This window comes from Felis catus, chromosome A2, assembly GCF_018350175.1.
Source record: "Felis catus isolate Fca126 chromosome A2, F.catus_Fca126_mat1.0, whole genome shotgun sequence".
Taxonomy (NCBI): Eukaryota; Metazoa; Chordata; class Mammalia; order Carnivora; family Felidae; genus Felis; species Felis catus.
Window position 1 is genome coordinate 70523807 of NC_058369.1, and position 20041 is coordinate 70543847.

A 20041-nucleotide genomic window follows, 5' to 3' on the forward strand; every position below is an offset into this window, starting at 1 on the left:
GCCAGCCTCATCTTTGGGGAGCAGTGTCCCTGTCATGAGCAGCCACACAGCACCCTCTGGTGACCCACCACAAGGCACACAGGAATACTGCAGGGCTCCCTGATCTCCCAGCAAAGAAAGTGCCATTCCAACTGACACATCCTCAGAGGATTCCAGGCAGATCAGACCCAACTCTGTAAAATCCAATGTTTTTGAGGTGCCTTTCAGGAAGTCTATGAAAAATGTAGGTCTCGTCCCAACTGCAGTATTCTGAATTGAATTCACTGAGCGGTGGAGTCAGGCACTGGGTTCCAGGACAGAAAAGAGAGACAAGGTGGCCAGCTCCCAAGATGCACAGGGCGTGTTGTGGCAATGTGTTGGGAACCATATATTTATGTTACAGCTCTCTGGGTCTGGTTGAAAGAAAACATATATCCAAACAAACCTTCTTTATCGACTTGGTGGATTATATCAACCACGAAACATTTCAGAAAATTTGCACACTCTCACTCCATATATCTGCTTACTCTCATCTAAATTCGATCACATCACCCTATATTCCCAGATACTTTTTCACTTACTGGGAGTGCATGATATGCTCTAGAGACACCACAGTGACTCTACAACAGTACTAGTAGACCTTATAAATGATTTCAGTCCTGTTAACATATGTATGCCGTTGTACATAATGTGCTTCATTTCTGTACATGAATCACAAACTATCAGAGCGAGAAATTAAGAAAATAATTTTAAAATCACTCCAAAAGAAGAAAATTCTTGACAATAAATCACCCTACAGGCACCTGGGTGTCACAGTCAGTGAAGCATCTGACTTTCGCTCAGGTCGTGACCTCATGATTTGTGTTGTGAGACTTCTGTTGGGCTCTGTGCTGACAGCTCAAAGTCTGGAGCCTGCTTCAGATTCTGTGTCTCCCTTTCTCTCAGCTCTTCTCCACTCATACACGTGCTCTCTCTCTCTCTTTCTGTGTGTGTATGTGTGTGTGTTTCCATGTATCTCTCTGTGTCAAGAATAAATAAACATAAAAAACTTAAAAAGAAAAGAATGAATTTAACCAAGAAGATGAAAGATCTCTTTACTGAAAACCAGAAATCAGTGGAGAAAGAATTTGAACAGACAGAAATAAGCAGAAAGACATTCTATGCTAGTGGATCCCAAGAATTAAGATTGTCAAAATGTCCACACTACTTAAAGCCACCTACACATTCCCTAGGTGCAATCCTTTACAAAGTTGAAGCACTTTCCCAAAAATAGAATAATCCTTCAAGGTGGAAAGAAGCACAAAAGGCTCTGAATACCAAAGTCATTAAGAGAACGAGGACCACATCTGGAAGCATCATGCTTTTTGATTTGAAACTAGATCTCAAAGCTACAATAACCCAAGTAGTACAGTCTTGGGGTAAAAGCAGACACACAGGTCATTGGAACAGAACTGAAGTCCCAGGAAGAAACCCACACATATGTAACCAATTAATTCACAACAAAAGAACCAAGAATATAACCTGAGGCAAAGGCAGTCTTCCTCAATGGTGGTGCCCAGAATCACTGAGCACAGAAAAACAACAGGCGCGGAAAAACAACTTGACACCTATTTAGCATCACACACAGAAACGAAGTTGAAATGTACTACAGACTTGAGACCTGAAACCATAAATACCTGGATAAGAACTTGGACAGAAGGTGTGGGAAATCGCACAACGATCTCCTGAGTTGGGAGATTACAGGGCACGCTTGGCAGAGCAGATCACTGCTCTTTGGCCTTCCTGCAAACAGCCAGCAGCAGCTCACTTACCTACCTGGTGTGTATCTGGGGGACAGGCGAGACTTGGCTGATCTAGTGCGTGTGTATCTAGGGGTTGGGTTCTGCATGGGCTCACCAAGTCCTTGGACCGTGTTGTCACGTGGAATATTTTATCCTGTCTAGATATGGTTCGCACCATATCTTCAATACGTTCTTTCTAGCATGTGGCCTGCTGGTGTGTTGCACATCGTTTGTAGGCTTAATGACTACGGGAGCCTGAGAGCAGCTCGCAGAGACGTCCCTTAAACTCCCTCTCACCTCTCTTGACGTGCATGGAGTGTGAAGCAATCCTTTCTGCTGTCCTTGGCTTTGCTGGACAGAGCCAAATGCCAAACCCATGAGAATGTTTGGATCACAGTCTTGACTTGAGTTTTGGGATTTGACACCAGAAGCCAAAGCTACAAAGGAAAACTAAACAAGTGGGACTACATGAAACTAAAAAAAAAAAAAACAAGTTCTGCACAGCAACAATATCTTCCACAGAATGGAAAGGCAACATTGTTAATGGGAGAAAATACTTGCAAACTATATACATGGTCAAGGGTTAAAACACAAAAGATATCAAGAACTCCTACAGAGCGACAATGCAAAACCAAAGAGCAATGATAGAACTGGCAGAGTCCTGAAGAAGCATTCTTCCAATGAAGACATACAGATGGCCACCACATACATGAAGAGAAGTTCCATGTCACTCCACATTAGGGAAATGAAAGTCCAAAGCCAAAGAGATATCACCTGAAACCTGTCTGAATGGTCTTATCAAAAAGACAAGAAAACACAAGCATCGGGTACAATGTGGAAGAAAGCGAATCATTGGGCCCTGTTGATGGCATTGAAACTTGGTGCAGAGGCAGTCGCAAACAATGTAAAGTTTCCTCACACAATTCAGAGGAGAACATCCATATCATCCAGCAACTTCCCTCAATTACCCCCCTAGGTACTACTCTGAACATGAAATCACTAACTCCCGAAAATACCTTCACACCTGTTATTATGCCACAGTGTTTATAATAGCCTGGAGGGCATTTTGCCAGTGAAAAAACTCACACAGAGAAAAACACATACAGAATGCTCGCACATATATGGGGAATCTGACTCAAAAACTAAAGAAACAAAAAACAAAAATCCTCAAAACAGAATGAAACAAGCCCATCCATACATAAAGATGATTGCAACGGGGGGGGGGGGTGCAGGAAGGAGGGAAATAGGTAAAGGTCAAGACACATCATCGAATAAAAAAAGACCATGTCAACAGGGAAAGGGAGAGTAAAGGTGACTCAGTATCTCAAATTCTAGCTTCCTCTATTTCAGAGACATTAGTTCAGTCCATTCCATTCACTAGACCTACGTGAATAGTAACCAATTACAAGGACTTGGCAGTTCTTTACCAGGACTTGAGTTCTTTAATTAGGATTTCGTATCCAACAGGACAGATTGCTTAGATTATTAGGTAACTTAGATTTTCCATTACATTTATGGTTACTTGAAGTACCATGATGTCACTAAAACTCCTTAGATCTAAGTGGACGCTTTCATTACCCTCAACATATGTACATACCACTAAAAGAGTACAATGAAGTTAAGGTGCATTGTCCATCACACAAAAGTGATTGTTTTTCTCCTTGTTGTAGCGAGCGTTTGGTGACAAAAAGGTTCCGGGAATCGAGCTCCTTATCAAATTCCATGCGATGGGTTATGCAGAATATAGTAATCATGGTAATCAAGAAAATAATGATCTTCAAGAAAATCATAATCTCCAGAATTGCTGACAGAGACAACTCACCCCCCGGGGACAAATCAGATGCTTAGGAGCCTCAGCTGCTCAAAGTGGCCGACACCACACCATCTTACTGAAAATATAAAGTACCAGTCAGCTTGATATGTAAGTTTGGGAAAGCCTTAGTTCTCAGACTTTTGCTTTCGGTGAGGTCACGGTGCTGCCTGCAGGAAGTTTTCATCTGGTGTAACAGCATTGGGACACACTATTGAAATGAAAATTTCCTATGCAACAAAACTGTTTCTTTGGAAAGAACTGGGACCCTGCCGTGGTCCGGACTAAATACAAGACATGGCACCGCAGACAATTACACACATGCACGAACACAAACGCCAACAACCTGACAGAGGTGGAACCCATGCAATGAAAGAGCATTTGCTCAAGACCTCATTTCCAAAGGAGGCTAAGAGACCAGCACCGTCTGCTCAGGTATACATGCACTGGTTTCTAGAGACCCGGCGGGCTCAGAGTCATTTCTCCCTCAGGCTGCCTGGTGAATACTGGAGGAGATGTGACTCCTAAGGACTGAAACTCTTGAAAAACAAAACGAATGCAACACAGGAGGCGTTCCATGGACACATGAAGCGCCACACCCCACGGATATGAAGAACAAAACCCAAAGTCGGCCTGGAACGAGGAGCTTTCGAGTCCACCTTCCTCGCCAGAGTATGAAGAAGACGGGGTCCTAGGAAGGTCTTGCTGACCCATGCCCCCCGGTGTGCCGCCACCCTCACCAAGAGCCCCGCGTGTCCCTCTCCAAAGTGTCTCAGGCTGGATGTGAAACGATAGGGTTCCCCGCAGAGGGCGTGACTCAGGCCCCAGAGCCTATTTTGCTGGAATCCCCGTTTGAGGGCACACGCACGTCTCCAAGCCCACCTCTGCTCGCAGGACACGCACGCTAGGTGCAAATGCTTTCCCTGCCTCTCCACAGGCAGCAGTGGGAAAGCCAGCGGTGCAGCACGCTCATGTGGCGCCCGACTGCCTGGCTTCATGTCTCGAGTCTTCCCCCTTCACAGCAGTGACCCCCGGCACACATTCTTTCACATCTTCCCTTGGAAATACGAACGGGGACCAGAGTCCTTGCCGAGGTACTCTGTGTCGTCAGCATAGATTTCTCAAGTGCTCAGAACAGTGCCTGGAACAGGCTAAGTGCTCTACCAAGGTGGGATAAGACCAAGGAGAAAACAAACACGCAAAGGCAGTCCCCTCCCTCGTGGCCAGCACCTAGGCAACTGCTGGGGCTGGTGAGGCAGGGGAGGGATCCCTTCCTTCCCCCGAAGGTGTCCGGCTCCCCCTCCCTCCTCAGGACTTCCCGCTGGCATCAAGAAAACCTCCCTGCCTGATTCCGGGTGGTGGCGGCTAGGAACCCAGTGCCTCAGGGAGAGGCCCTCGCACATCTCCCTGGATACTTGGACGGGCTTCAGGTCAACAGACTCTGCCTCCTCACCTATATGGTAACAGGGACTGCACACCCGTGGAGCCACCTCACGACTTGCAAAGCATCAAAGGTGTTCGGACCACAACCAAGTTTCGACGACACGCACGGCGACTACTTTACCAAGGAAACCTCTCACATGGCGAGCTCACGGATCAATATCCATGCGATGACTCAGGCAGAATAATCACGGTAATCATGAAGGTAATGATACTCAAGGTCACCATAATCTCCTTCATTCTGGAGAGACACAACTCACCCCTCAGGGACCAAACAGACGCTTAGGAGCCTGAGCTGCTCCAAGTGGCCTACACCATACCATCTTCCTGAAAACATAAAGCACCAGTCACCTCGACATGGAAGTGTGGGAAAGCCTCTGCTCTTAGGCCTTTGCTTTCAGTGAGGTCAAGGTGCTGCCTTCAGGATGGTTTCAGCCTTTGAGACAGGATTGGAACTCTCTAGTGAACTGAGATATTCCCATGCAACAAAACGCATTCCTTGCAAGAACTGGGTCCCTGACGCGGTCCGGACTCCACACGGGCCACAGCACCACACTCACGCACACACATCTCCCCAACAACCGGGGAGAGGTACAACCCATGCAATGAAAGATCCTGTGCTCAAGACCTCATTTCCAAAGGAGGCTGAGAGAGGAGCACTGCCTGCTCCAGTACACACGCCCTGGTTTCTAGGGAACCGGTGGGCTCCGAGTCACTTCTCCCTCGTGCTGCCTGGGGAGTCCCGGAGGAGATGTGATTGCCAAGGGCTGAAACTCTTGAAACACGGAATGAATGCAAGACAGGAGGCGCTCCACGGAAACGGGAAGCACCACGCCCCACGGATAGGAACAACAAAACCCACAAGTCTGCCTTTGACAAGGAGCTTTTCCATCCACCTTTCTCGCAAGAGTGCTAAGAAGACGTTCCCACCCGACATGTCCCAAAGAGATGACTTTGGACTCCATCCACAACACCCAGTTCTCTTCAGCACACATCTCCAAGGAGGAAAGAGTCTGGACCACCCTCTCAAAGAAAGAAGCGCCACTTATTCCTGGCCAATTTGCTCAGAGTTCATTGATTCAATGCACATTGCCTTCAGAAAGGAAGAGCTCAACAGGGAGTTGCACTTGCCCTAATCCAGACCCCTATCCTGTAGTCCCATTGATTCCCATGATAGAGGATCCCCTTTAGCCACAAGTGGGGTGAGATCTCCCCCTCCCCATCAGAGGGTGCAACTCTGCCACCAGGGGCGGGGCGGGGCGCGGCGGGGCAGGGCAGCAGGTGTGGAGGTGGGAGGCAGGAGGCTTGTGTTCACCTGCTGCTTCCACTCTCAATCCCTTCAACACCATCCCCTGCTGGCCTCCAGCGACTCAGGCCCACCACCCCGACTCTCCCTGGAATGTTTCTCTGGAATCTCAGGTCCCTTGTGCTTCATTTTCACAGGCAGGAATGTTTCCTCCTGCTCATGGATGCGACTTCCCTGGCCCTGCCTTGATATTTTCCCACAACCGCAGGTCCACGCTTTCCTTCCATCGTTTGTTCGTTCTTTCGTTCGTTCCTTCCCACCTCCACCCTCCAACCACCAAGCCAGTCAGACCTCCATGGGCACTCAGGTCGCCCCCCCCCCCGACCTGAGGCACGCCCCACCGCCGGAGCCTAACCCCCTAATGGATCTGGGCCCTCCTCCTCCAGGGAACCGGGGTCCAACCCAGAAAGCTCACTCCTGAGTCCTCCAGACCGCAGCCGCAAAGGAGCCCAAGAAGAACCCGGAGCACGAGTGAGGGGGCGTGGTCATGGAAGGGGAAGACAGAGAGGGGCAGGGTGGAAGGCCACGTGGGACCTTGTCACTAGGATCCCTACCTTGGCAGCACCGCGACTGAGGCAGGTCCTGGAGGGAGGCTGTGGGTCTCAGCTGCTCCACCGTTAGGCTTCTCCCAGATGGTCTTTCGGGGGCGCCGGGGGGCATCGCATCGCGCTCTGTCCCTGCAAGGGCTGGCACTCCAGCAGAGCAACCAAAACCAAGGCGACCCGGGAGCGTGTCGCGCGCCCTGGCCTCTGGTCCAGGAGCAGCAGGAGCAGCAGGGCCACCACCCTCCTAGGCTGGAGGCTCAGGGCTCCCAGTCTTAATCGCGTGGGGGGCGCGAGCACTACCATTAGTGCTAGGGCTCCCCTAGGGCAACCGCCAAGGTTACCGGGTCACAGGCGACAGGCAGCAGCATGTCCCCGGTCGGGGGAGGGGGGGTGCGGGGCGTCAGGCCCTGACTGGCCCAGACACTTGGGGGCCCGGGGCGGCAGACAGGCTGGGAGCCAGGACACAGAACACCACTACAGCCTCACCTGTGCCCCTCAACGGGCTCCGCCCCTGGCCCAAGCGCATGTGCACACTTGTGCGCGCCCTCCCGCACACCTGCTTGGTCCCGCAACCAGGCCGCCCCATCCCCCCATCCCCCCACCCCCGCCCCCCTCAGGGGGCACAGCTCCTGGGTGAAAGGGTCTGCACCACTGCACCTCGCTGCGCCCACCAGATGCTCTGACCGCCTACCCGCCAGCCTGACACCCAGGAGCCAGGCAGAGGGCTCCAGAGACCAGGTCAGTGGGACAGGGACTGGCAGGTGTCTCCTCCAAAGGTGGACTACTCCCTTTCTCCCCTCAAGAGACCCAGGAGGCTTCTGCAAAGCTGGTTTCCCAGGGAGGTGGCTCAACGTGAACCCAGTGCTCCCTCTTTCATCCTAGGCCTCTGTGTTTGTTCTTCACTCTGCCTCACGTTGCCGCCAACCGTGGACATCTATCTGTAGCTGTGCACCCTCCTCGCTCGTAACCCGTGACCGCAAGGGCAGCCCTAAGGGACAGGGAGACACACTGGGCACACGAGACTCCTTCCACCTCCCTTCTCCTGGAAAGGCCGGTGCTTTTCAGCTCTGCATGCCCTTCCCATGGCCCTACCTGGACTGCACCACCAGCGGCCCACCCTCAAGTCCACCCTGCCACCGCTGACTGTGGCACGTCCTTCAAATCTGTGGAACCGCCTGTCCACCTCCACTACCTCCCAACCCCCATGTTTTCTTCACAGTGTGCCTCAGATCCCAACTCCTCCGTGCCATTTTTCTTTTCTTGGGTTTCAATTGCTTTTCAAAGTTTCTTTCTTTTGGTGAGTGAGTGAGAGAGAGAGAGAGAGAGAGAGAGGCCATCACCCATGCGATTGTGCAGCAAGCATCGACTGAACGTGCAAGGTGTACCAGACCCTGCTCTGGACGGCGAAGTGTAAGTGAACACAGATATATGGAATTCTTTCCATTTAACTGGCTAACTGGGCTGCAGTTTCAATATTCACATTATACTTGCAGTCATGTGGTCATATTATGAGCGTTTTCGTACTTGAAAACAATCCATCGTAGGAGGCACTTCATTGACTTCTCAACCTCCAGTCGTTTACTTCCTATTGGCCTAGATCTTAATGGAATTTGTTTAAATGTTTTTGAATGGTTATTTATTTTTGAGACAGAGGGAGACAAAGCGTGAGTGGGGGAGGGGCAGAGAGTGAGGGACACACAGTATCGAAAACAGCCTGTCAGCACAGAGCCTGATGCGGGGCTCGAACCCACGAACCGTGAGATCATGTTCTGAGACGAAGGCGGACGCTCAACCCACGGAGCCACCCTGGCGCCCCGATACTCTCATACATCTTAATAGTATATGTCTGTAAGCTCACTAATTGCAATTTTTTACTTGTTGTTTTCCTAATTCTTCTATTTAAAAGTCAATGATCCTTCACTTCTTAAAGATATTCAGGGATAGCGATACAACGTCATATTAATACGTAGAGATCGCACACAAACACACACATAGATGTTTGCTCTTCTTATTTCCTTCATACAATGTGTCCCGGAGGAAGAATATTTTCCTTCAGCTCAGGAATTACCTTCGTATGTTTTCTGGTGCATATCTAGGGATGCATTTTCTATGGTTTGTGGGACATAGGTTCTCACAGACCACTACTTAAAAATCCTTGCCTTTAAAGCAAGGAATGAGTGAAAAGGTGGATATTTTAGGCACTCTAGACCAGGCTGATAACATGCTCCCATGTGCATTTCCTTGTTCTCTTTCCCCTTTATCGCCCCTTGTGCTGCTGGTTGTGCAAGTACCTGATATCCTCGGGAGGGAGAAGGGACAAAATGGAGGAACTCTGGGGTCCTCAATGACCACATGAAGGACTTTAGTCTCCAATCTAAACACACACCTAGCTCTGTCATGTGAGGAAATCTATGGGGACATGCTTTTTGAAATGTGGCGCGTTCTCTGCTAATTCAGCATAACCTAATACACGTACGAAATGTTAACCCGCAAGATCACTTAGAGATCAGTCTAGTTCCATGAAAATTGCCTGTTTCAGTCAGTAGGGCATGAGACTCTTGATCTTGGAGTGTGATTTCACACCCCAAATTACGACTAGAGTGGACTCAACAGATATACGAGAAAATAAGTATTGGAAAATGACCCAGGTAAATTAGGCTACAATGACTGAGCTGCTAATTGGTGGGTGGGATCCCTTTACCTCCTCAGTCAGCCCCCGGGAATGAGCATCTGAGCATTCACATAGTGCCAGTGCTGGTAAGGCAGCCACATCTTCCCTCTAGGAGTTCAAGGACTAGCCAGGAAGATGGAAAGAACAGGAAACAAAAATGGGAATGACATGAGCAAGGACTCCATAGAAAACTTCAAGGTGCGACAACTGGGTCCTGAGCTCCACGAGGGGAGGGTCTGACAAGGCTGTGCTGAGGAAACGTTACTATTTCCTGCCGCAGTGCAAGAACGAGTCAGCCCTGCACTAGTCCGAGGGTATGGAGCCTGACAGAAGGCACAGTGCGGCGGACACTCGGAGGCAGGGGTCGTTGTTTCAGAGGGGACATGTGAAAGGACACCAGGGAGACCGGAAAGAGCTAGGGAGGATAGCAGAGAGGGAGGGTGAGGAGGGCCAGGGCCTGGGGCAGGAGGACGTTGTCACTACTCTGCTCTAGTGCCGTGGGTCAATATGCCCCCACCCTTAGTGGCTTCCCCATAAACTTCCCCCCTCACAGGCCCAGGGGACTAGGAATTCAGCAGGGCTCAGCTGAGGGCTCCTGCCAGAGCCTCTCAGGAGGTTGGGGATGCTGCCATCACTCAGACAGAACCTGCTTCACTAACCCCTGAGCCCACTTCAGGGTGGTGGCAGGATTCAGTCAACATCGAGTGCCATAGTTCTTCCCTGTCTGTTGTTGTCTCTCAGGGCTAGGCTGTGTGTACCTGTCCATGTCACGACTCGACATGAGGGTTGGTCCCTACTGTGAGGAGCTGAGAGACAACACAGAGAGTGACAGTGAGCACGTGGCCGTGACATGCACATTTTATCACCTAAACTTGTTTGGTCTGGGGTCATGGTGCCATCTTCTTTGCAACAGAAATCAAACACTACGTCCATACCACACTCCAGGAAGGAAATCCCACAAGGATGTGTTGAGAGGATGTGGGCATCCCAGGGAGCCACTGAGAGGAAGAGAAAGTGAAGACCCTACCAGGGTCAGTGCCTTGGCCAGAATCACAGACGGGTAGAAAGTCAGAACCAGGCATGACCCCAACTTCATGTCCTCAAAATGGGGTCCTGGATTTGACCCAGGATTTTGGAGGGGGTCTGGAAAAGGGTGTGTTACTGTCACTGGGTGCAGACATGGAGGTGGCGTGGGGGTGAGGCTGAAGAGGAGCGTCACAGAAGACATCCCAGCACGTTCTTCCCTGAGGAGGACCCCCAGGCCAGGGCAACCCACTGAGTGCCACCCTGTCCCCATTGTATGTACCCAGTGGAAAGGCAGGGAATGGCTCGTGGCACACTACTGACAAAGTCTACGTAAAAGAGAGTTCTGTCCTCCTAGGCCCCAACTCCAATCCCTTCTGTAGGCATTGCTTTAGAAAGTAGAGAACCTAAGCTCCTAGGAAATGTTGGGCCATCCTTCCCTAGGTGGGGATGTGACCTTCTGGGACCCCAGAAAACAAGCACTGGTAAACACACATACACACACACACTCACGCACGTACGCACACCCGGGAGGACTGTGGGCTGGGATCAGAGGAGCAGCAGAATCAGAGGAGGTGAGAAGTTGAAGTCAATGTGGTTGGATAAACTTCCAACAGGTGACACCGCTGCTCCAATTTCACAGGTATCATCCCACATATGCCTGAGGACATCCTGAGGACATGCTAGAATGATCTCCATTGGGCGGAAAAGACACGGACCATCCCTGAGAAGCACAGTCGCGAATCTGGGACCAGAAAGAGGTAAGAAAGAAGAGTTCTGTCTCAACCCAGATAGGTCTCACAGCTGGGACCCTGGCTGCACCAGAGCTTCTCAGGGGACTGTGGAGAGGAGTGCATTGGTGGAACTGTGTACCGATGTGACATTTCATGGAGAATGGGGGTGAGCAGTCAGCAAAGAGAGGACTATTTGCAAAGGTGTTATCCCAGAGGGGGACTCAGGAGGTGGATCCTAGGCAGTGACATCACTTTGCTCACAATAGGCCCCAGGAAAGCTTGGAACTCCTGTAACCTGGCACCCATGTTCTAGGAAGGTCCCATACCAGGCTCACTTGCCTCCAGACACAGAGACTTTAGGATGTTCTCTTGTTGTTTTCCCAGGTACCGGGGCTCTGGATGCCAGAAACCCCAGTGCGCAGGATTACTCAGATGTTGGAGAGGTTTCCTTAACCCACGCTGGCGATGCCTCAGGATGTTTTCCAGGAGGTCACATAAGGTAACACAGAGCAGCCTAGAGCAGGCCAGGTCAGGTCAGGTCACAGCTCGGAGCCTTCCCTGGGCACCCCCATCCCCTCATGTTCAGTTTCGGGGAAAGGGGGACATGGGGGCCGGTCCTCCCCGGGACCGGAGCAGGTTCGATGGCAGTGGACCACCTGGTGGACCCATCATGGCCATGCACATGTCATGCTGGGAAGGAGGGAAAAGGGATCTCTGAGGTGCCTCTAACCTGTAACAGGTTGAATCCAAGGCCCTCAAGCCACCTTGCTTCTCCTCCGTGGGGGAGCTGAGTGCACACTGTGGTGTCATATCTGGAATGAATTCATATGGGTCCGAGGACAAGCGAAAGCAAGCAGACACGGCTTTGAGGACTCCTGCCTGCCTGCCTGCCTGCCTGCAGCCTGCTGGGCACTGTCTTGACAGAGCCACATGCCACAGATGGAGGAGAACCTGAATGAGAGCCCCTGCTCTACTTCCCTGAAGGAAAGGAGGAAGCCCCATGCCATCAGCACGAAGCCGCGCTGGCTCAGGGTGAGTGCAGGTACCAGGGAAACCCAACACCAAGGGGCCACAGGCAATGCAAAGAATCCCAGGGCCCAGAAAACACACTGCTGCTCCCCTGGTAGCGCTCGGAGACTCCTGGTCCCAGATGAACCTGGAACCCCATCTGCTCCTCAAACATGCCAGCAGGGCCCAGCCCCTGCCACGGCCAGACGCAACGTCACTCTCCACTTATTTGGAGGAAGATCAGAAAGGAGGCGTGAGACCATTTCACGTCCCATTCTGTCTAGAATATATTGGCATTGTTGTACACGTTTCCCCGACGAACGTTCCCAGGTGTCCCGTTTCGCCCGACCATCCTTCCCCACCTTCTCCACGTCTGACACACGTTCATGAGGAGCAGGGAGATATTTTACCCAAAGGACATGGGGCTCATTGCATTATGTCTACTGCTCTGCACTTTGGTGGCCAAGCAACACGCCCCTGGGGCCCCTCCAGTCAGGAGCAAGGGCCTTAACACCTAGACAACATTCTGGAAATGAGACCACTCACCTCACCCATTCAGCCCTTCACAAATGTGGGACTGTGACAGGATTCCCTTCTCTTGCCATGTCACAGTGCTGCACTGAACATCCTACATGTTCTATTATCCTGATCCAACCTTTGCCAGGTAAAGTCCCTGTCTTGGGATCCCCAGAATGGACTGTGCGGTTAGAAATCACAGGGACACTGCTGTTAATGCAGGGAGCTGCTGTCCATACTCATCTAACAATCTGACCTGAGATCCTAATGTGTTCAGTCATTTCCCACCTCAAATTCTCGTGTGAATGCCAAGATCCTTTTCCCACTCTGGGCAACCACGTCTCAGGCTTTCCACAAGTCACTGGCGTCTGGGGGTTTGGTCTGCATTCTGGACTCCAACCCTCCTGTTGGCCATAGTGCTGTGTCTGATTCTATGTCCCTCCTGTGTTGTACCTCAGGGTACAAAGGTCACACGCGGGGATGATAATGAGAACTGTGTGCGGTGGACCATCGATGCAGGCCTGCTGAAGCAGCGAGTGGAACACCTCGTGCCCGCCTTCCTGGGGAGAGACCCCACATATGTCTCCACCTTCTTGGGCACGTACACAACCTTTACTACCACCCAAAAGGTCTTGGAAGTGTTGTTTATGAGGTGAGCACCCTGCCCTTCACAGCCCAGTGTGATTCAGCCCCTTAAAGCTTTGAGTCTAAGGAAAGTCACCAAATGTCCTTAGTCTCCATTTGTTCCTCTGATCGGGGTAGAATAACTCCAGGTCCTCAGTGGGGGCACTGCAGGGAAAGTCACCCTGGCCTGTGGAAAGGTCTGCTGGCAGGGCTGCGTCTCTGCTGGGTCATCTTTGTCCTCTTGCCCATGATCAACTTTCTGCCTCATCCCTCACTGTCGCCAGGTGCTGACTTGGGCTGTTTTCCCATTGGAAAAGGAGATTGGAGGCTCTATCTGTGTGTCTGAGTCCTGGCTCAAACCAGTCAACGATGCCCAGGATGAGCAGGACGCCCAGACCCACACCAATATGTGTGATGGAGCTGACTCGGGCCCAATCATTCTTCAAACACGCACGAAGCCCCACTAGGTGCAGGCACTTCTGTAGGAGCTGACGGTACCCTCCCCTCCAGAGCTCCATTCTAGTCAGCAGTCAGGGACTCTGGATAGGACAAGACGTAGCATCCACAGGACAGCTCATATGATGTCCTTCTGGCCTCCTCCAGATACGGATGCTTCCATTCGGAGGCTGAGGAGGATGGCGGACCCCGGGAGCAGGAGAAACGGTGAGTAGGCTGAGCTCAGGCTGGAGGGCCTTCCTTCTCCAAGAGGGCAGTGCTGAGACTGTGCGTGGGAGGGGCTGCAGGACCCAGCATCCCACACGTCTGAGAGTCCTGTGAGAGGGCAAAGTTCTGAGGGCTTTCTCTTGGAAACAAGGAAAGGGGTTCTGTCCTGTCTGGTCGACGATGGGCTGTGGGCACAGGGAGGCAGCAGAGGGCGCCAGAGGACCGCGTCAGCCCCTTACAGAGTCCATCCAACCCCATCCCTTCCCACTCACAGCCTTGCCTGGACCCCCATCAGGGGACCCAGAATAACGGTTTTGGGGAGCATCACGCTCACCACCTTGGGGAACAATCACGGTGCGTGCTTAGCCAGGGTACAGGACACACAGTGAGGGCTCAAGGAGCACATATCACCCACACGATGGGAGAACGGTGTCAGGGGGAGGACACCCACATGGGCACTGAGTGCATGAGGCAGCACAGAGGCACAGGTCGTCACGTTGAGGGCATCAGGAGGGTCCCAGCAAGCCCAGGTAAGAGACAGAGTCCTCTTGTCCCGTATTTGCGCAGATTTTCGTGGAGCGCTAGGGTATGCAGTGAAGGCACTGACTCACCCCGACACCACCCCTCCACTCACGCACGGACTTGAATTCCAGTGGGAGGTAGGCAGCGGGACACAGCGAAGAGTCTGGCTGGCTTCCCCAAGAAGGACAGAGACGACCACATCATTGGCTAAGGGGTTCCCGTCAAACAGAATCTTGACGGTCCCTCTTCAGTGACCAGGTCACTCGTAGGCGGGACTGCCAAATCACAGGTGGACAACGTACAGAACCACCCTCTGGACGTCCAGGAGCAGGAGGCATAGAGGCCAGGTCCCACAGGCCTGTCCTGAGACATCAGTGGGGGGAACACCCCATGGTGATTGTTCTGGCTACTTTTGTATCCCCAGGGCCATCTCCTCCATCCTGGGCACCTGGATGGATCACTACCCCGAGGAATTTTTCCGCCCTCCAGACTTCACCAGCTTGAAGCTGCTGCGGGCGTACGTAAGGGTCCACATGCCCGGCTCCGAGTTGCAGCGCCGCGCCCGCCTTCTCTACTCATGGCGGAAACACCGTGAGCCCAATGAGCCCGAGTCTCTGGGCGAGGAGGACTCTGGGTGGGAGATGTGGGCGTGTGGAGGGGACGGGATATGCCACAGGGAACATGTTTCCTGAGACTGTAGGTGGGCCAGGCGTAGGGACTAGTCTCAGATCACTGTTCCATTAGCCTACCGTCTGGGAGATTTCCTCCTGCTGTGTTCTTTGACTCAGATGACAATGTCTGCGGGAGAGGTTTCCTGCCATGGAATGGCAATCACGGTGATGACACTTTCTATTCTTGAAGCTTTGGCAGCAGCTCTAGAGCCCCGTCCAGACGTGCCTCGGGAGCGAGCCCCCGCTATCTCTGTGGTGCCCACTGCAACCTCGCAGCCCAGGCTGCCGGAAGCCACCAGTTCTCCTGGAGCTCAGCGCGTACGAGAATCGGAGACCCTCACTGCAGCGACCCCACCAGGGCATGAGGTACTCCCAGCTCTGGCTGACAGTCAGGAGCTGGAAGAGCCACCTGCCCCTTTGGTGGCCCCACAGCATGAGCAGCCCCCAGCCCCAGCCGGTGGGGTCACGGAAGGGCTGGAGCAACCACCTGCTGCAGCTGAGCAACCAGCCTCAGCTCCCCAACAGCGGCTCATGTCGGCTGCAGCCCCACAGGATGAATTGCCTCACCTTGTCATTGTGTTCTTTGTCATTTTAGTAGTGGGTATAGAGGTATTTAGTGTCCTTACATACTATTGGTTTATACTCAAAACATAAATTAAGTTTCAAAAAATTTACTCTGATCCTTTGAAATTACAACTTCAAGTGTCAGTACGTACATTCGCAGGATTTTACACCCGTGACCACTATGTACTCCTAGAACATTTCCATCACAGAGACACGTGGACTACTAATCACCCACGGCTCATTCCCTCACCCCAGTCTCTGCAACCAGCGATCTCGGTTTCTGCTGCTTCAGCTCCTCTGGGATTTCCATGTGTGTGCAAACACACCACATGGCCTGTTGTGTCTGGCTACATGGCAGGGGACTGATTAATAATTGCTTAAATATTCAATGGCACTAATATTTTTTATGACAGAGGAATAGTCCTCAAAGAACAAAGATTAGGTGAAGCCCCCACTTGAAATATCTTCATTATCTGGCATGGGGACCCTCTGAGGTCTGACACAAGAGCAGAAGCCAGAAGAGAAATGTCTGGACCAGAGCGAATACCTTGAAAATCTTTCCTTTTCCTCCACTGGCCATGGTGATATTAGTCTAACGTGCATAATATGAAAATACCCAAATGAAACCTTCAATATGCCATTGACACTAATCTATTAGGCAATAAAGTATAAAGTTCTGGAAGGTTTCCTACAGGTGGCATGTATTCAGTAAAATGAAGATTTAAATAATGAGGACAGGCACCAAGGTGGCTCAATGGGCGAGTTTCCGAGTCGAATTTGGCTCCGGTCACGATCTCATGATTCTTGAGATCAAGTCCCAAGTCAGGCTCTGCAATGACAGCTTGAAGCCATCCCTGGTCAGGATTCCCCTTATTGCTCTTTCCAAAAAAATAAATAGGAAACAACAAATACATACGGCAAACAAAAATGTATATTCTTTGAAGAACTAATGGCCCCCAAGACATGGTGTCATCTTCACACTCCTTTGGCTTTGAGTGCAGCAGGTGACTGTGTTTGTGTTCACGAGTAGTGTGACAGGTTGGGCATCCATCCAGGACTATGGTCTTGTACTATGGGATGTCACCACAGTGGACAGGCACAGTCCTGTCCCCTTCTGCATTCTCAGGGGCCACACATCATCCTCTACTCTGCGTCTCCAGAAGCTGAATGACTGGGCCAATTCCAATATTTTCTCTCTCATCACTGTACAGAAGGCCACATGTGTACCGAACCTCTCCCTTTCTGTAGGAATGGACCAACGAAGGAGGCTGGATGCTACTGGAACAGCGAGTGGAGCACCTGGTACCTGCTTTCCTGGGTGGAGACCCCTCCTACCTCTTCACATTTTTGAGCACGTACAGAGCTTTTGCTACCACCCAGCAGGTCCTGGAAATACTGTTTATGAGGTGAGCACCCTGCCCTTCACAGCCCAGTGTGATTCAGCCCCTGAAAGCTCTGAGTCTCAGGAAAGTCACCAAACGTCCTGGCCTCTCACTTTGTTCCTCCGATCCGGGTGGAAACACTCCAGGTCCTCAGTGGGGGCACTGCAGGGAAAGTCACCCTGGCCTGTGGAAAGCTCTGCTGGCAGGGCTGTGTCTCTGCTGGGTCATCTTTGTCCTCTTGCCCATGATCAACTTTCTGCCTCATCCCTCACTGTCGCCAGGTGTTGACTTGGGCTGTTTTCCCATTGGAAAAGGAGATTGGAGGCTCTATCTGTGTGTCTGAGTCCTGGCTCAAAACAGTCAACGATGCCCAGGATGAGCAGGATGCCCAGACCCACACCAATATGTGTGATGGAGCTCACTGGGGCCCTATCATTCTTCAAACACGCACGAAGCCCCACTAGGTGCAGGCACTTCTGTAGGAGCTGACTGGGATCCAATGCGCAGAGCGGACGGTACCCTCCCCTCCAGAGCTCCATTCTAGTCAGCAGTCAGGGACTCTGGATAGGACAAGACGTAGCATCCACAGGACAGCTCATATGATGTCCTTCTGGCCTCCTCCAGATACGGATGCTTCCATTCGGAGGCTGAGGAGGATGGCGGACCCCGGGAGCAGGAGAAACGGTGAGTAGGCTGAGCTCAGGCTGGAGGGCAGTGCTTCCTTCTCCAAGAGGGCAGTGCTGAGACTGTGCGTGGGAGGGGCTGCAGGACCCAGCATCCCACACGTCTGAGAGTCCTGTGAGAGGGCAAAGTTCTGAGGGCTTTCTCTTGGAAACAAGGAAAGGGGTTCTGTCCTGTCTGGTCGACGATGGGCTGTGGGCACAGGGAGGCAGCAGAGGGCGCCAGAGGACCGCGTCAGCCCCTTACAGAGTCCAACCCCATCCCTTCCCACTCACAGCCTTGCCTGGACCCCCATCAGGGGACCCAGAATAACGGTTTTGGGGAGCAACACGCTCACCACCTTGGGGAACAATCACGGTGCGTGCTTAGCCAGGGTACAGGAGACACAGTGAGGGCTCAAGGAGCACATATCACCCACACGATGGGAGAACGGTGTCAGCGGGAGGACACCCACATGTGCACTGAGTGCATGAGGCAGCACAGAGGCACAGGTCGTCACGTTGAGGGCATCAGGAGGGTCCCAGCAAGCCCAGGTAAGAGACAGAGTCCTCTTGTCCCGTATTTGCGCAGATTTTTGTGGAGCGCTAGGGTATGCAGTGAAGGCACTGACTCACCCCGACACCACCCCTCCACTCACGCACGGACTTGAATTCCAGCGGGAGGTAGGCAGCGGGACACAGCGAAGAGTCTGGCTGGCTTCCCCAAGAAGGACAGAGACGACCACATCATTGGCTAAGGGGTTCCCGTCAAACAGAATCTTGACGGTCCCTCTTCAGTGACCAGGTCACTCGTAGGCGGGACTGCCAAATCACAGGTGGACCACGTACAGAACCACCCTCTGGACGTCCAGGAGCAGGAGGGATAGAGGCCAGGTCCCACAGGCCTGTCCTGAGACATCAGTGGGGGGAACACCCCATGGTGATTGTTCTGGCTACTTTTGTATCCCCAGGGCCATCTCCTCCATCCTGGGCACCTGGATGGATCACTACCCCGAGGAATTTTTCCGCCCTCCAGACTTCACCAGCTTGATGCTGCTGCGGGCGTATGTAAGGATCCACATGCCAGGCTCCGAGCTGCAGCGCCGCGCCCGCCTTCTCTACTCATGGCGGAAACACCGTGAGCCCAATGAGCCAGAGTCTCTGGGCGAGGAGGACTCTGGGTGGGAGATGTGGGCGTGTGGAGGGGACGGGATATGCCACAGAGAACATGTTTCCTGAGACTGTAGGTGGGCCAGGCATAGGGACTGTTCTCAGATCACTGTTCCATTAGCCTGCCGTCTGGGAGATTTCCTCCTGGTGGGTTCTTTGACTCAGATGACAATGTCTGCGGGAGAGGTTTCCTGCCATGGAATGGCAATCACGGTGATGACACTTTCTATTCTTGAAGCTTTGGTAGCAGCTCTAGAGCCCCGTCCAGACGTGCCTCGGGAGCGAGCCCCCGCTATCTCTGTGGTGCCCACTGCAGCCTTGCAGCCCAGGCTGCCTGAAGCCACCAGTTCTCCTGGAGCTAAGCGCGTACGAGAATCGGAGACCCTCACTGCAGCGTCCCCGCCAGGGCAGGAGGTACTCCCAGCTCTGGCTGATAGTCAGGAGCTGGAAGAGCCACCTGCCCCTTTGGTGGTCCTAGAGCATGAGCAGCCCTCAGCCCCAGCCGGCGGAGTCACGGAAGGGCTGGAGCAACCACCTGCTGCAGCTGAGCAACCAGCCTCAGCTCCCCAACAGCGGCTCATGTCGGCTGCAGCCCCACAGGATGAATTCCCTCACCTCGACATTGCGTTCTTTGTCATGTTAGGATTAGGCATAGAGATATTTAGTGTACTTATGTACTATTGGCTTACACTTAACACATAAATTAAGTTTCAAAAAATTTACTCTGATCCTTTGAAATTACAACTTCAAGTGTCAGTACGTACATTCGCAGGATTTTACACCCGTGACCACTATGTACTCCTAGAACATTTCCATCACAGAGACACGTGGACTACTAGTCACCCACGGCTCATTCCCTCACCCCAGTCTCTGCAACCAGCGATCTCGGTTTCTGCTGCTTCAGCTCCTCTGGGATTTCCATGTGTGTGCAAACACACAACATGGCCTGTTGTGTCTGGCTACATGACAGGAG

General features: G+C 52.3%; 1 protein-coding gene across 4 annotated transcripts; it reads left to right on the forward strand.

Annotated features, from left to right (window-relative positions):
* Positions 1-7434: 7434 nt before the first annotated feature.
* On the forward strand, positions 7435-19831 carry LOC123383817 (ral guanine nucleotide dissociation stimulator-like). 4 transcript variants are annotated; one of them, XM_045052158.1, is made up of 12 exons: positions 7435-7599; positions 11199-11316; positions 11674-11788; positions 12214-12321; positions 13272-13465; positions 14041-14100; positions 15047-15213; positions 15484-15659; positions 17106-17263; positions 17864-17923; positions 18870-19036; positions 19307-19831. In XM_045052158.1, exons 3-12 carry the CDS (start codon positions 11765-11767, stop codon positions 19768-19770), a joined length of 1578 nt encoding a protein of 525 aa, XP_044908093.1. In that variant the 5' UTR covers positions 7435-7599; positions 11199-11316; positions 11674-11764; the 3' UTR covers positions 19771-19831. The 4 variants fall into 4 exon arrangements, with proteins under 4 accessions (XP_044908093.1, XP_044908092.1, XP_044908090.1 ...); XM_045052157.1 differs by lacking the exon at positions 7435-7599 and adding an exon at positions 8024-8271; XM_045052155.1 differs by lacking the exons at positions 7435-7599; positions 11199-11316 and having other exon boundaries at positions 11419-11788.
* The last annotated feature ends 210 nt before the right edge of the window (positions 19832-20041 follow it).

What these genes read in the sequence shown, in the direction of transcription:
- LOC123383817 (XM_045052155.1), top strand. Translation starts at nt 11,651, where the DNA reads ATGTTCTCTTGTTGTTTTCCCAGGTACCGGGGCTCTGGATGCCAGAAA. An exon ending in TTTCCAGGAGGTCACATAAG is followed by an intron (nt 11,789 to 12,213) that starts GTAACACAGAGC and finishes CTGTCTTGACAG; the next exon opens with AGCCACATGCCACAGATGGA. An exon ending in TTGGAAGTGTTGTTTATGAG is followed by an intron (nt 13,466 to 14,040) that starts GTGAGCACCCTG and finishes GGCCTCCTCCAG; the next exon opens with ATACGGATGCTTCCATTCGG.